This window comes from Cricetulus griseus, chromosome 2 (assembly GCF_003668045.3).
Source record: "Cricetulus griseus strain 17A/GY chromosome 2, alternate assembly CriGri-PICRH-1.0, whole genome shotgun sequence".
Classification (NCBI taxonomy): domain Eukaryota; kingdom Metazoa; phylum Chordata; class Mammalia; order Rodentia; family Cricetidae; genus Cricetulus; species Cricetulus griseus.
This window is the reverse complement of record NC_048595.1, coordinates 438,526,913-438,544,233: the sequence shown is the minus strand read 5'-3', so window position 1 is coordinate 438,544,233 and position 17,321 is coordinate 438,526,913. Positions and strand designations below refer to the sequence as shown.

Below are 17,321 nucleotides of genomic sequence, written 5' to 3'. Positions count from 1 at the left end.
GACCAGCCTCCCGAGCCAAGAGCAGCAGGAGAGAGGAGAATGGAAAGAGGGTGAGAGAGGGAGGAACAGACAGATAGAGGAAGAGAGAGGATGGGAGGTGGTCAGGGCCCTTTTAAAGAGGAACATAGTGAATGTGCACAGGTGGTGCTCTTAGCAGCTGCAGCTGAGGGTGAATCCTGTCAGCACCCCAAGGACAGGCCAGTGCAGATGCCTGAGTACTAACAGCTGCTCTTCATGTGCTCTAAATAAACAAAATTCCCCCAAATGCCATTTAGGCCTTTGAATGCCAGTAAAGATAGCAGACAAACCCTTCTCTTATGCCTGGCTACCTGGAGTGAAAAACTGTTCACACATCAGCCCCTTCTCTGGCAACTGGCAAGTGTGCTCTCTGGGCAAGCCAGCTGTTTTGAATGTCAGGATGACTCTGAAGACACTGCAGCTGCAAGAACCCTACTAATGAAGCTGTGATGCCTGCTTCTAGAGGTCTTGTACCAGGCACCACTTCTCCAAACTGCACTGGCTTTGGAAGGCATTATTCCAGGCAAACAAGCCTCAGTGGCTGTAGATGGCCCTGCACCTAGTCTCATACAAGATGGAAAGATGGGGGAGTGCTGCATGAGTAACTCAACAAGAAGCTGACATGGTGGAACTGGAAGTTATGTAACAACTCACACCACAGACAGCTTCCTCCCTATATTTCCTGCTGTTCAACTCATTCTAGTCAACCTGAAGTATCTGCCCCACCTGCTGAAACATTAAGCTCAATAAAACTATTCTGTTGCCCTCTCTGATCTTTTTTAGGGCAGCTGAGCTGATAATGTGAAGGCAGAAGAGTTGGTAGCAGCAGTGTGACTGCATGTGGCTGTGAAGAAGTAGTGGATAATAAAGACTGTGGAAGTGACAGAGTGTTGTAAGGTTCAAAGAACACATAGACTCTTAAAGCCAATAGAAAGTCTTTATTCACCCGCCAGCAAGCTACACAGGGAACTTACCCAAATTGTGTAGCCACGAGCCTTCCTGTTCTTGGCTTTTTATGCACAAAAACCATATCCTGGTTGACTCACTTCAATTAGCAAGAACAATTAGCAAATAAGCAGAGCTACAGAAGCCAAAAGGCAAGGTTAGTACATTTAGGGACTTTCCCAGAACTATGGACTATGATGGATAGGCTTCTGTTCTCATTTTGGCGGGTGCTGTAGTCTATATCCTGGGCTCTTAGGTCAGAATGGTGCCTTAATGCCTTTGTTGTGCTAAGGTCTGGAGGCCTGTTACAAGAGGAGGCAAGCTTTCAGATGGTAGACAGTGGGTGTGGGACACTGCAGGTTCAAGTCACTAGGAAGGAGTTACCATATCTTGGAGGCCAGGCTTGAGACCTGAGACACTAGCCACCACTGGAAAGGTCAAGGGTTCTAATACCCAAGGGTTGACTGCTGTGATGTTAACTGGCACTAACTGCTATTGCTTATATCTGAGGATTCTACTAGCCACCAAGTGCTTAGGAACCCTCTAATCTAGATACTTAGAACTATGAATGGTCTTCTAAGGTCTCAAGCCCGAAGTCCTGAGTTCTCAGGTCTTGGAACTATAAGCCCAAGTCTGTCAGCTCAGCCCATAAACCTTCAGCACTCAAGGGACCACAACTACGAACACTAGACAAAGTACTCCTCACCTACTCAACAATTCCATTTGAGCAGAACCAAAGAACCCTAGCCAGATACAGGGTAACAGAAAGGTCTGAGCTGTGTAGTTCAGCATTTTTAGAAGTATACTCAATGAAACACCAATTCCCTCAGAAGATCCAGGAGAAAAGGGTCAAAGGAATATATTAACCATTGTTTTCCAATGGCACTTGCTATAAAACACTCTTCTTCCATGATCCCTACTGAAACCCCAGGGAACACTGGCATGACCCATGGAACCTTCTTCCTCTATAACCCCTACTGAAACTTTCAAGGAATGCAGCCATAACCCTTGGAACACTCTGAAACCTCAAGGAATGCCTTACCTACAACAGCACCTTTTAGAAAATTCTAATCTGGTCAAAAAAAATCCACGTTACAAAAGATGACAATGATTACTCCTATCCACTCTTTTCCAGGATTAACTGACGTGCTCAAAGTCACCTGGAAGACCTCTGAGGGGAAGGTATGACTGACATCTAGTGCTCTTCTGAACTGCCACCCTGCTTTCCCCAGGACCCCTTTTCTAAATGGCAATTTAATCATATTGGACTTCCCAATAAACAGTGAGGTCATTAGTCATTTAACGATAGCCATGTTTGAAAGCTTTCCCACAAAAGGCTTGACCTGAAAGAGGTTAGTATTATATGACGCTCCTTTCAAATTGCTATTTCAAGGTTGGTTTTACCTGGAGTAAGAAGAAAATTTCTTTGGGAACTCTCCACTTTGAAGACATTTCAATATTTCTTACCACAACACCCTTTCTGTGCTCAGTATTTTTAGCTCATTGTTTTCTATTTTGGCAGCCGAGAAGCTGCAGTTTGTAATTTTACCTCCAGCTTCATATTTCTTCTTAAAAGCGAATACAATGTCCTGTTTATAATAATAAAATCACTAGTTGGCAGAACGACATTAAGTGGAAAAAGAGAGAGAGGGGGGAGGGAGGGAGGGAGGGAGAGAGAGAGAGAGAAAGCACTTGGAAAATTTAGAGCAAGCAATTTTAAGTGCCAAGTTTCACATTTGTAATGGTCCAGTGGAGGTCACTGGGCTTCCTTTTTATTGAGGAAATAGTAAAGAAATAGATACCACAAGCTCTCTTGTAAAAAGCTATAGAAACCATCCCTTCTTCAATGAAGCTCATGGCATTACCCAAAGGTGGTATGATTCAAACGTCTACAATAATACTAGCTATTGAGAAAACATAAAAATTAGGTTAACATGGTATTTTTCCCTCCAATGTATTTAGGTTTTCATTTTCTCCTTGAACTGAACTTTTAAGCTTCAGTTTCCTATTCTACTTTAGTAACAAAGGAAACAAAACAATATGAATGAAAATGAGAAAAAAAAATTCGACCAATCTAGGAAATAACCCTAGGGTTTCTCAGGCTTCAGATACAACCAACTTTAAGCAGTTCCTTCAGACATCGTATTTTCCTAGTCCCCAAACATTTGCAGGATTGGTGTTGTTTAACCTCAAGTGCCCTGCTAGAAAGAGCTACAAGTCTAGGCCGTGCAAGTAGGGATTCTCCAGAGAAGGGAGCCAAAAGTCTAAAAGAATGGTGAGCCCAATCAGAAGGGCCAGATCACCCCTGCGAGTTCACACCAGCTTACTTCTTAAAAACTGCTAACCAACCATTTTTCTTTTCAAAATAAACACTATTTCTCTCAACTTCAGTTTGCAAAATATTACCCCAATTCCACTGGACTAAAAAACTGGAATTTTACTGACATAATTGGATTATGAGGTTTAAAGATTGATGGAACTTTTCTGTTCCAAATATAATTGTTAAATACCAAACCTAAACGGGTATGTAGAAGCTCTTACGTAGCTACAGCCAGAGGAACACTGAAGGCTCCAAGGCAGGGTGACCTGGGAAGAAGGGAGCAAGAAGCTACAGATGGCTTCCAAGTCTAGTCAGAGGATCTCACAGTCTGATAGTACATAGCCTTTCTGTAGCCAAAGCTTGTTACTAAAATGGAGACAACTTCAATCACTCCAGTTACCAAATATTGCCTTGATTCTAGCTCTAAGCTCACCCAACCAGTGACCTTAGTGTGACCAGTGTGTTCATACCCATACTGCATACAGCACCTGCTACTCACTGCTGTACAATGTGACAATATGAATCCTAAAGACAAAGTGCCACACCTCAGTTGTCTTTGTATTTTCAGTGGTTAGGTGTGTGTGTGTATATGTGTGTGTGTGTGTGTGTGTGTGTGTGTGTGTGTGTGTGTTTGTGTGTGTGTGTGTGTACATATACATATACAGTGTGTATATGTTACATACATATAAAACATATATAAATGTTTCAGCAGAAAAGGAGGAAAAGTTTAAAAAGACATAAGATTTTGGAGAATATCTATTAATTTATTCAATTTAAGACATTTTACAGGATACGCTAGGACTCAATATGGGTTCTTTGGTCAAATTCAGGAAAATTAATGCTGCTTTGAAAATGCCCCTGAAGATATGGGAATCCCAGGGGAAAATGCATCACACTACTACAAATACTTATCCTAACTACTTCTCTCCATTAAATTTATCAGATGATTTAAAAACTTGAAGTACTTGACTATTGATTCATATATTCATTCATGTCCTTTGACATGAGACAGAGGGAGAAGACTCAGGGGCATAAACCCATATGTATTTCTATTTGTTGCCATATTTCCAGTGTCCAGGGATGGCAAATAACAAATATTTGTTAGTTGATAAACTAAATAAACTATCATATCAGTCAAAGAAAAGAAGCTAATCAGACCCAAACACATCAGCAGAATCACAGATTTTACTTTATATACATTTTATTATAAAAAAATTAGAAATTCACCAAGACTACATAAATACATGAATTAACCCCAGTGCCCTTACTACCTGTGCAGGTCAGTATGTGCCATGTGCAAATAAAAGAGTCAGCATTCCAGAAAAAATTCATAGCATGGGCTCTCTCATTGGTTCCTGAGTCAACTTTGACTTATAGGTATTTGCCATGTCTGCCTACATGGACTTGCAGATCTCATTTAGTTTTAGCTAAATTAATCTTTATAACACAGATGCATTATTAAAATATTACTGGAAAGATGCAGAAGCTTAAGATAACAACATTAACACCAAGAACATAGCAAAACTGGCACTTCTTGTAGAAGCTCCTCACAGCCTGGCTGTGACTGCAAACAATGGCTGCCAAAATCTTTGAGGTACTCAGGGAAACTAAACACAATGATTGTCCCTTCAAGGGGAAGATAGAACTTTAACATTAAGGAAAATGGGTTATTGAATTTGAAAACAAAATGCTATGTTTACATTTAGAAGAACATTAAAGTTTTGGTTTTTGTTGGTTTGGTTTGGTTTGGTTTGGTTTGGTTTGGTTTGGTTTGGTTTTGCAGTGCCAGGATCAAACCCAGAGCCTTCCACATCTAGATTTTTTTAAAGAGAGGTGCTGTTTGGGGCCTAAAATTGTGTCTATGTACAAAATACTAAATTATTGCATGTATACACCCAAATACATACTAGAACTTTACAGCTAGTTTTTACAAGGCCACTGAAAGAGTTTGCTTAGAATTATGAGCCTTTTAGATAATACATGCCTGTGACCCTAGCATTGGAACACTGGGTATAACAGTGCATGTCTGTAACAACTAGCATTGGGAAGCTAAAGCAGGAGGACTGGAATTTACGACCCGTTTAAGCGGTAGAATGAGACCACGTCTCAAAAAAAACAAAGCAAACAAACCCAAAAACTAATAATGCAGCACTTTTTTTTTCTTTTGTTTTTGAGACAAACCAGTCCACAAGAACTGACTAACACAGGAAAGACAAAGTTTATTACCTGTGTTTTAAATAAACTTGGATAGAACTGTTGAATAGAACCTAAAAAATGAGTATCATGGTTTAGTAAACACAACTCACAACTTTAAAAGGTACTTTTATTTTTTTCTAAACAGAAATAAGGATATAGCTCAGTAGTAGAGCACCTGTCTGTATGCATCTATCTATCTATCTATCTATCTATCTATCTATCTATCTATCTATCTATTCATAGATCCATTTATTTTTTATGGTGATCATTAAAATAAAGTGCCAAAATATACAGAACTAGGTCAGCCATGTTGGCACACACTTTTAGTTTCAACACTTGGGAGACAGAGGCAGGTGAATTTCTGCGAGTTTCTTGTGAACATAGCATGTTCCAGGCCAGCCACAGCTACATATTGAGATACTGTCTAAACAAACAAAATATACAGGACTTACAATCATATATTTAAATTTCCATACTACAAGTTATTAAAACAAAGTTTAAAAACGACAATAGCACCCAGTTGAACTGCTTTCGCCAAAAGTAAAATTATCAATATGAAGAAACAGGGTTTTTAATACCTTTAATAAATACATTAAAATATTTAAATTCATTTCATTTTTATTTTTCTACTTTTGTTTAGGTTTATAATATAAACAACAGATTAGTAATATATTAAATTTTTTATAATTTTAAAAAGACATGCATTTAAATTACATAATGATAACAATGGCCAATAAATTATTTTTGATGCTAAAAAAAGACATGCAATGTTTAGAGATGACTATTTTAGATATCAAGAAGCCATTTAAAAATTTTAAATATAAAATAAATGAATCTAATGTGAAGTTTAGAAACATAATATTGGGGACAGATGGGGTAAAAACTTAGGAAAGTATAAGGGGTTGTTAAACATCTGTAACTACATTAACAGCAGAGAGCATCCACAAAGGTCCTCTACTTCTAGACCCCTTCTCAGGGCTCACAGTGAGACTTATGGAAGCTTTCTGCAGAGCAAGGTCTATTCTGTAGCTTAGCCCAGAAGGCAACAAGGCCCAAGCCAACAGCAAGATGGAGCCATAAAAGGATAACTTGAAGCAGCTCTGGGCCCCTGTGACCACTGAAATGTTTAGTATTTTTCTGCAGACTATGATCATGATCAGGTCAGAAAGAAATGAATATATCTATCTTCTGACATTTGTATTTATGATTTCTTGAAGCTATTTTAAAGATCTCTAGCAATGGAATAATATGCTAAGTGAATAGTAGAATATTGCTTTCCTGCCTTCTTAATTGTCCCCTGACCCGATTTCCCATGTTAGTCATCTATGTGGCCAGTTCTATTTCCTTCCACATCATTTTCTATACATGCATACTTTTAATGTGCATATGTGTTTATACACGTGTGTACTTATGTAGCTCTGGATCACTGACTTCACAAAAATAGGATCATATTCATATTGACCTGCAGTGTGCTTCTGTCACGTAACAGTATTTGACGTTCTTCTCCCCAGGGTAGATCATATGGGTCCAGTGCCCCCTTTTCAAGAGTGTCATGTTACCATATGGACAGACAGACCATGGGTTGTTACGCCATTCTATCACTGATGGACTTAGTAGTGTCTCCTTTTTCCCTTAAGGAAATGAAACAAATCTCTGCTCATAAATCTTTGTACACTTCTCTCAGTAGGATACATTTCTGTAAGAAGAGTTTTGTGGTAAAGGGCACATTTAAAATTGAATTGGCACTAAATTATACTTCAAATAATAATTATTCCTTATTACTTTTCACTGTTTCTTTTGTTTGTTTTTAGCCTTTTCTCATGTTTTTTATTCTTTGACAATTTTCTACGTGAATATAATATATCTTCATCACATACAAGACCCAAGGTCTTTGTTTTTTGAGATAGGATCTTATTGTGCAGCCTATACTGATCTAGAACTCACCATGGCACAGCAAATCTCCTGCCTCATTTTCATAAATACTGAGATTACAACATTGTGTCACTCCATTTGGCTTCATTAAAGTTTTCTTATATAGTCCTAATTCAAAAGATCTCAGTAAACCTCTCAATTGTACGTGAGACAACAAAAGTTCCTTCCAGAAGGTTCAGGTTCAACGCCCCAGAGGAGATAACACCCAATGTACCAGCAAGAACTCAGGTGTGCAGGTTATTACTAACATCCAGGACCACATTTGGGCCAAATCAGAATACAACATCTATTTCCATTAGGAAAGGACTATTATCTCATTTTCCACACATACTCTCAGCAAAGAAGAATAAAAAAAAATAAAAAAATACAGTAAGTTCTAAAAAGACACAATGTATGAGAGGGCAAAAAAGTATCCTTAGACTTGCTGGAGCACTGGACACTTGGAGCTGAAGGCACCATAAGTTCAGCTACAGAGCAAGCAAGTGTGGTGGAAAGACTCTGACACGGGATAACCTTAGCAGAAACCTTCCACAGCCTCCGTGGTGGGTTGTATGAAAACTCTGTTGGTTCTAAGTATCTCCATGTGGCATCCAGAATGAATGCCAGTACTGAAACCAAATTCTGAAGAGAAATATCAGAAAAGAACTAACATCCCACAATGAAGAAACATCTTCAAAGAAGATGTTGTTATAAAAATACCACAAAAGTACTTTCCAATAAATTCCAGACCTAAAAGTAAAGCTTTAAAATGAGACTCCAAGCACAAGGTCCTGAATTCTCTGCTATGTGCCTAGAGAGGCCCATTTAGAAGAAGCACTTCTAAGCAGATAACATTGCCTTTTTTAAAAAGGAAACTTTTGGGTCCAGCAAGAAGAGAACAGGAAAAGGCACCTGCATCTTTTGCAATCAGAATGGTCTAGAACCATTGTAGAAGCAAACTTCTGCCAAAGGCCAGAGAGTCAATATTTTTAGGCCACACTAGTGTTGCAATTACTGTGAAGTTGTCATGCAGAGTGGCTGATCGATACATAAGAAAGAAGCACACACAGTTGTGCTCTACTGCAACCTGACTGAACATGGAATTGTGAATCTTGTATCATTTTAGGAAAATTACTACCTATTCCTAACTATTAACTATTACTGTAATTTTTCAAATCATTAAAAAGTCTGAAATCCATCTTCAGTTAATGAACTCAAGCATTGGGCTGGATTCAGCTGGTAATCCATAACTTGCTGACCTCTGGCACAGAAGCACCAGATTTGCAACTGAATAAAACATAGGACGAAAGAAGGGAACATCTCAGCGCAGCACCTAGAAGCACAGAGCAGGAGCAGCTGTGCCCAAATGCTCCCCATGTTTACCTTAGGTCTCTTCTCTTGCCCAACTCATCAGGTGGAATTGTCCAGGGCAGGCTTTGAGGGAGACATTCAAGAACTTCTGAAGAGAAATCAGAGAAGTCCACACCATATTCTGTCAGGATTCCTTCTGTTTCAGGCTCAATTTCACCAGCCTGCCCAAGACTCTTAGCCAGTTGCCTGTGGATAGAGCAGACAGCAGACAATTGTATAAGTGAACAAATGAGATGTAGGCCCTGGTCTCATCTCTAAAATGAGTTATTATGAAAGTCCTTATGAAGTCCAAGACTATAGTATAATTGTACCTTCCAGAACAATTTCTGACCAGGGGATATGGGGAAGAAGGCAGAACTTCTTGGAATTCTGCCATTTTCCTCATGGAGAAGTTAAAATTAGTCCCCATACACCTTTGTTTTGACAGGTTGTTTCTTTTTTTTCTTTTTTTTTTGAACAGTCTTACTACATAACCCAGGCTGCCCTCCAACTGGGAATTCTCCTGCTTCAGCCTCCCAATTGCTGGGATTACAGGCACGTGCCACCACATGAAGCTTCAACATTGATATTGTGAAATCACTGCACAGATGCTTTTGGCAAGCTCCTTTAGAAAAGTTTGGCCAACTTAGCTTGCTGCTAAATCATGATTAGAGGAAAGGAAGAACTAGCTCAGTGCAGCCCCTAGACATATTAGGGAGAAGACAGAGCTCAAATTATGAGCTTCAGATGCTTCTAAATACCCTAGGCCATGCTCACTAAGTTAGAGCTGGAGTCCATATTTGTTTTGCAATTCTATTAAAATTTACCTTTAAAATGTGCAAGTACTTTATACAAACACAAAAGCCATGTTTATTATGGAAAAAATAAACTGAAAAAAAATTAAGCAAGCTACAGTTTACATTGTAGGATTGGCCTTTTAAAAACAAGATGCTACACAGACAAGTAGATCTCTTTGAGTTCCAGCACAGTGTGGTTTACATAGCAAGTTCCAGCCCAGCCAGGACTACATAGTGAGACTCTGTCTCAAAACAAAAAACAAAAACAACAAAACCCAAGATGGTATACACTAGGACAGTCCTAACATTATGACTTGAGTTCTATTGTATCTTGTTTATTAAAATGGATAAATTCAGAGCTAATAACCAGAAATGAGAAAGAACATGTAATGTTTGTCTTTCTGGTCTGGGTTACTTCACTCAGTATAATATATTCTAGTTCTATCTATTCACCTGCAAATTTCACAATTTCAGTTTTCTTTAAAGTTGAATAGAATCCCATTGTGTATATACTCCACATTTTCATTATCCATTCATCAACTGAAGGACGTTTACAACTTGAGCCTTGTCTCCATTTCCTAGCTACTAGAGAGAGTGGCAGTGAACATTGCTGAACCAATATCTGTAGGGTGGGATGTTGAATCTTTTGGGTACATGTCAAGGAGTAGAATTAGCTTGGTTATATGGTATATCTACTTTTAGCTTTTTGAGTATTCTCCCCTCTGGTTTCCATGGTGGCTTCACAGGTTTGTAGTCCACCAACGGTGAATGAGGGTGTTACCACAGCTAGTTAAATTCAGACACAATTGATCAGGGTGTGCCTTGTCCCTGTTGATACACCTACAACACAGATCCTGCACATAAGGCTCAGGAAACATCATCAGGAAAGGGGGCTGGGGAGACTGTAAGAGCCAGAGACACCAAGAAGTCTGCTGTGAGATTGTGCCTTCTAGCTCTGACAAGGAAGCTGCACTCATGAAGTTTCAACATGACTACCTAAAGAAGACCTAAATAATTCCAACAACTACTGACATCGAATATAAATGAGTGACCCCACTCTTATATAGCCCCACCCTTAGATGAAGGAGCTACAAGCAATTAACAACTGCTCATAGAAGGCAAATTAATCTTCCCCAGGGATGAGGCCCCTGATTGGTTATCCAGTACCAACTGGTCAGCCCTAGAAACATAAACATACAGGCAACATTGAATGAACTAAGCAGGTTGTATTTAAATATTTATTTGTTTATATGTAAATGTAACAACAATGGTTAAAGAAAAGGAGGCCCCAGGAATTTGGGAGGGAGTTGGGGGCATGGAAGGAGCAAGAGGAGGAGGAAGAAGAAATAATAAAATTATATTTTAATTAAATAAAAAATAAAATGGACAGTTCTCTACTCCTGTAAGAATTCTCATCCATATACAGATTACAAGTGTGAACTCAGTGTCAAATCCAGACACAAATCAGAAACATGACACCAGCCTTAAGGAGCAGTCTTTGTGAAAGGTACTGGAGAAAGCAAAAATAGTCACTTTCTCTGTAACATATGCCTATTTATCCACTAAGATGATCAGAGAATCTACCTTTAGCTCTTCCTGTAAGGAGTCTCGATCTGGCATTAGGGACTTTACCAGAGACAACCAATCTCTATGAAAAAGATCTTGCTTCCATATTAAGGGTGGATGCCAGGCTGCCAGAGTGCTTAGGTTCACAGTAGTAAATGGTAATCAAGGGTCCGATTGTCACATTGGCAGACTTTTGAGCAAATTCCAACCTTTGACCTGATTACTAGACTACAAAAGTTGTTGCAACAGGGCTAGCCCCACTTCTCACATAGAAGCCATCAAAGAGCAGCTCCACAGTCCATATACAGCTGTTTACCAGCCCATACCCTCTAGCGACACCGTGTAGTACCCACAGTCAAGACTCTAACCCTTGGAAACAATAAGCCTAATTAAATGCTTGCTTTTTTTTTTTTTAAAAAAAAAAAAACAAGTTGCCTTGTTCATGGTGTTTTATCACAGCAACAGAAGCTCTAACTAAGGGCAATTAGAGTTTGGGTAAGTAACAGGAAAAAGAAAAACACAGAAACAACAAGTAGTTGACAGAAAAGAAACAAACTGTGAAAAAAAGAGTGAAATAGATCCTAGTTAGAGTGGTCAAGAAAAACAGTGAGGCAAAGACACAAATTCTAAGTCTGAGAGTGAGAGTGGGGACACCATTAGCATCCTACAAGAATGAAAAGGATAAGGCAGTGACTAGTGATTTTTTATCCAATAAATCTAACATCTTGCATGAAACAGGCAAATTCCTTGAAATACAAACTGCCCAGGATTCTTGAACAATAAATCAACATTTGGACATCCCTGTATCTATTAAAGAAATTGAGCTAGCATTTTAAAATCTTCTCACAAAAAAAACTCAAAGTCCAGATGTTTTTCTGGATAGCTTCTATAAAAGACTTTAAAACAGAATTCAGCTATGGTGTTATATTTAAAAAAGTATAACCAATTAATTTAAAATTTATCCATCATAAGAAAATTGATCACTATAATTTACCATAGCAACAATCACAGAACTCATACAACCATCTCAATGCAATAGGAAAGAAAAAATAAAGCAGCAAGAACTAATGGACAGAATAAACAGAATTTGACAGAATTTTCACATTCACACGTAGTAAAAACACATGATCAATGGATAGAAGCTTCTTTGATTTGACTAAAACCTTCCAAGAAAATCCTAGAGCTGGGCCTCAGGAGATGGCTCAGCCAGTAAAATGCTTGTTGCATAGAAATAATGACCTCAGTTTGGAACCTAATACCTATGTTTTTTTTTAAAAAAAAAAAAAAGCCAGCTCTGAGTATATGCACCTGTAATTCCAACACTGGGAAGGTAAAGACAGGAGGATCCCTGGAGCCTGCTGGACAGCTTGTCTTATCAAATCATGGAACTCCAGGTTCTGTGAGACTCCACCTCAAAAATAAGGTGGGAAGCAATAGAAGACACCCAAATGTCAGGCTTCTGCCTGTGCATATGTACGCACATCTATGAACACATATATACCCTCCCCATCCTAAAGTAATCCTGAATTTAATGGTGAAAGTCTAAATGTTTTCCCATAGATCAGGATTAAGACAACAATGTTTTTTCTCAATCCTATCCAACATTGTTTTGGGGCACCTAGTGAATGCCATAAAGCAAAAGGTGAACAAGGCATAAAATTAAAATGGACGGACTTCACACTGCATATAGTGGATAAAGTAAGTATAATTCCCATGACAGAAATAACCAGTTCCTACTACATGCTTCCTGGAAGGCCTCTGTGTATGAAAACAGAATTCAGTATACTGTATTCAAGCTCTCAACCCAAGATTCCTACTGCAAAGACAGTGCCCCCAAAGACAAGAGCTCTCAGTATTCATTGATGGCGGTGAAAACGCTTTTAGTGGTTATAGAGGTAGAGGTAACAAAAGGGACTGTGTCAATGGTGTCTTACAAGAGAAGAGGTAGGATTGGTAGGATTCACTAGCACTGTGGACCAGTAATCCTTATAAAAGACAAGATGAGCCTTCTTGGCTCTGCAGAATTACCTTTGTATGACTCTCAGGTGATCAAGCCTTCACTGTTTCTGAAATCCCTTCAGCACCCTTCCACTAAATTTTTTTTCTAAACAGAGTTCCATTCTCTTGTTTGCAACTAAGAACCCAGACAGTTAAAGACATGACTCCCAATAATTTTCAAAATGCTAAGAAATCTTTTAAAGTAACTAGCATTTGTCTGTGCTCACTAGAATGAAATTCCCATTAAAGATTTTCAGGAACTATTATCATTGCCTTTGAAGCTTAAAGTACATAAGAATCCAGTACTGGGGTAGAGTAAAGAGACAGAACAATGTTACTCAGGTTAAAAGGAATTTTATTACAGTGATTAAAGGTAACAATTAGTAAAAATTAGCCAGTATTTTAAAAACTAATGGGATCTGAGTTATTCCCTAGTCATCTAGCCTACTCATTATTCTCACAGGCTCCAAGGGGTTTTAATTCTACATTTCTCTCCAATATCAATGTCATTTTTCAAATTTATCTCATGTGTATGGGAGTTTTGACTGTATAAATGTCTGTGTACTGCCTATGTGCCTGGTGCCCACAGAGATCATAAGAGGACTTTGGATCCCCTGGAACTAGAGTTGTCATGGTTGTGAACAGCCATGTGTGTGCCAAGAATCAAACCTGAGTCCTTTGGCAGAGCAGTCAGTGATCTTAACAACTGAGCATCTCTCCAGCCCTCTAACTGTTTGTGTTCTTGATTACAAGCACAAGAAACTAACTTTGGTTGGAAAGTGTTTACCAGAAAGATATAGAGGGACTCACAAAAACAGGCTTGGAGAACCAGAGAGTGGACAAAGAATGGTAAACCCAATCTCTGGATTCTTGACTCCAGGCTACAAATAGAATACAAAGGCTCCCATTGAAAGGGGTCTTGAACTTCTTACAGAAAAGGAAAAAAAAAAAAAAAAAAAACCTTCAAAAGCAGGTAAATCACATCACTGAATTTAGGGTCTTACTAATTTTCTTAGGTGAACAACTGGGGCACTTTTGAGAAAGAGTAAGTTAGAGAACCAGATCACAGACACAGACATAGACAATGTATGCAGGAAGAGGAAGAAAGAGCTCGTTATCTTCTCTGCAAAGCTCCCAGTGACCTGCTACACTCACATTCACGGTAAGTGAAGGATGACAGTAACCCATGCCTTTGAAGGTGTGGTCTCTGAAAAGGCAGTATAGCAGTCCTTTCTAATGAATCTGTAGTTTACTTTGAGGAAAGAAAGCCTAATAGGCAGTAGCTACAAATTTAACCAGACAGATAGGGACCTGGAAGGACTGACAACATGGGTATATAGGCAAGAGATATGTAAACAAAAGGTGTCTATTGAAATGAGCCTGGAAGAGTGTGAGTGTTTATACTGTGTGGTGGTTAGTCTTCACAGTCATCAAGGAAACACACATATAGGTTATTCTGAGGATGTTATCAGAATACACTAAGGGGGAAACACCTTCCCTGAATGTGGATGACATCATCCCATGCCATAGGGACCTGAGAAAGTGAGCTGAACACCAGCATTCATCTTTCTGTTTTTGACAGCAAATGCAGTGTGGCCAGCTGTTTCTTGTGAAGTACTAGGTCACAGCAATGAGAGAAGGAACTAGTGCAGAATGCATGAAAGATCTCAGTGAAACACCTCATGTGAACAATTCAATGTGAAGGCTGCAGGGGCCTTCCAGAGAACATCAGTGGTCTCCTTCTCCAATCACTTCAGGCTTCCTCAGTGGGCTTAGGAACAAAGGACACAGAAGTGGAAATGAACTCCCCATCAATGACTTCTCATTATTGTTGACTTGTCTCCCATCTTTATAGGAGGACATCAGTGTGCCAACAGCCAGCACAGTCAACTTATGACAAAGAACAGTGCCTGGAGGACATTTGACAGTGGATTGTGTCTACTGAGCTCTTCATGACAGAGAGATCACTCCCCACTAATCTGGAAACTCTCAGTCTACGTTCATGAACGCCATCTTCATTTGCTCTACCTATAGGACTTACATAAATACCACAATGCATACACTTTCAGAGTACTTTATAAGGTATTATGTGATCAGATATTATCTCATGCAACACTGACTTTTTGGAAGAAGCAAATCTTAGGACTTCACTGACTAGAAGGGTATAATCAGATGAGGACCCTGAGAAGACTGCAGTGTTATCGTGCCAGAGACAGTGGTGCTCTGGCTTAGGATTCTAGAACCAGTGCACAAGACCTGAGAACCCAGGGTACAAAGAAAGAGTATCAGGCCACTCTCTGTCACAGTGGAGACCTACTTGTGGCTGAGAATACAGTTTAGTGGTAGAACATTTGTGAACATGCACAAGATCTTGAGTTTGGTGTCCAGTATTGGGGGCAAAAACAACAACAATAACAAAATGTAATTATAAAAATGTTACTCATGTCCTCATAATGTTACTTTTATTAATTTTGGTTTTTTCCAAGTCATATATGCATACATGATTTATATATCTATATACAAACTAGGAACTACAAATAAGAGAAAACATCTACCTGTCTTTCAAGATTGGCTTAATATTATTATCTCCAGTGTGGCGCTCTTTTATATCCTTTATGACTATGACTAGGGATACAATAATTCCTTTTGTTTTTAAATGGGGAGCACAAAAACCCTGACTGGTAAAAACAGGTATGAAGTATACCACTGACTTCTTTGTTTGCAATTCAAAGCAGCTAAAAGATGCCTCAGAAGTAAAAATGGTTAGACTAATGCAAAAAGGTTGCATACATATGATACTAAGGCATAAGACACTGCCTTTTTTCTTTCTTTCTTTCTTCTTTTCTTTTCTTTTCTTTTTTTTTTTTTTTTTTTTTTTGAGACAGGGTGTTACTCTGTAGCACAGGTTGGCCTAAACTCAAGATAGTATTTAAATTATACTAATTAACTATTTATTGGTCAGATCACTACATAATTGCTGGGAGAAGTACAAATAATGGGGTATAGCAGTTTGAGAGAACTATATGTGTTGTTGTATGTGTAGTCTTTTGGTACCATCATAGGTAAGGCAGATCCAGAACACAATAAGCATCTAAGAACACACAAGTGGAAATTAACTCCACAACAATAAGACACAATATGGCCACAAATGCTAATCCTATACCTAATGTAGAAAAATTCTAAAAGCCTGGACAAAAGGAATTTTCTAAGAATCAGCTTCTGAAGAATCATTACAGGAGCCCTTTGTCCATGATTTTATTTTCCAAGGTCTTGGTTGTCCACAGTTACCACCACTGGATTCCATATTGTGGACATAATGTGATCTGCTACCTCCTGCTCGCTCTGATGGATAGTATCCTTAAACTGTAAGCCAAAATTAACCAGCCCAAAACTGCTTTTGTTGTTGTTACTTTTTTAATTGTCACAACAGTGAGACAAGTAACTAACACACAAATGAGGTCAAAAGGATCTAACACTGACAGAGCCAAAGGCAGGCTCTAGATAGGAAGACTAGAAACCATGTTCAAATATAGTACTAAGTCAAGGTTCCTAAACAAAAGGAAATTCAGATTTTTTTTTTGGAAAGGCTAGATCACATCTCAGGAAGAACCAACACAGAAAATCACCAGAGAAATACATTCTAAGAAAAATCACTGGATGTTAATTAAAATTTCCCAAATACAAGATCTCCAGAGAACAAGGCTGTCATAAACACCTACTAAAAACCTACCAAGTGATAAAACAGAGGCCTAACTAAGATATGGAGACAGCCCTCCACATGGACAACCAGCATGGGTTACTGGACCACATATGTGGCATCGAGAGTGTAAAGGAAAAGAGAAACAGTCAGCAAGTGTTGTGACAGACCCATCACATAAGTCACATAAGTAAAGAAAATTAAAGAGAAAAACGTTTCTTTTTCCCAACTTGTCTTTTTCTGTTCTGGCAACAAAATTCACCAGGTTATATACTGGGGCCAAACAATCTTAATTTGTTTATGAAATTACAACATGGCTTATAAAGACAAAAATCATATTTTAGTTAATGCCTTCCAAATGTAATCAACATCTCCAAGTTCCTATTAGTAGTAATTAACATTTATTTTACTAGGTTCCAGAGAACATTTCTCAAGTGCCTCATTTAAATAAATTTATTATGGATTTCCACTGGAGAAGAGCTTGCAGAAGATAAAAATCTAATGAGTCAGCATGGTGAAAGAG

General features: G+C 38.6%; 1 protein-coding gene across 4 annotated transcripts in view; it reads right to left on the bottom strand.

The window, feature by feature from the left end:
• Positions 1–17,321, bottom strand: part of Dis3l2 (DIS3 like 3'-5' exoribonuclease 2) — a 306,233-nt gene that overhangs the window by 140,912 nt on the left and 148,000 nt on the right. For all 4 annotated transcript variants that reach the window (XM_035441100.1, XM_027397459.2, XM_035441098.1 and 1 more), the window contains one exon: positions 8,774–8,947. In XM_035441100.1, coding sequence (XP_035296991.1) covers positions 8,774–8,947 — 174 coding nt within the window. The remainder of the gene's footprint in view (positions 1–8,773; positions 8,948–17,321) is intronic.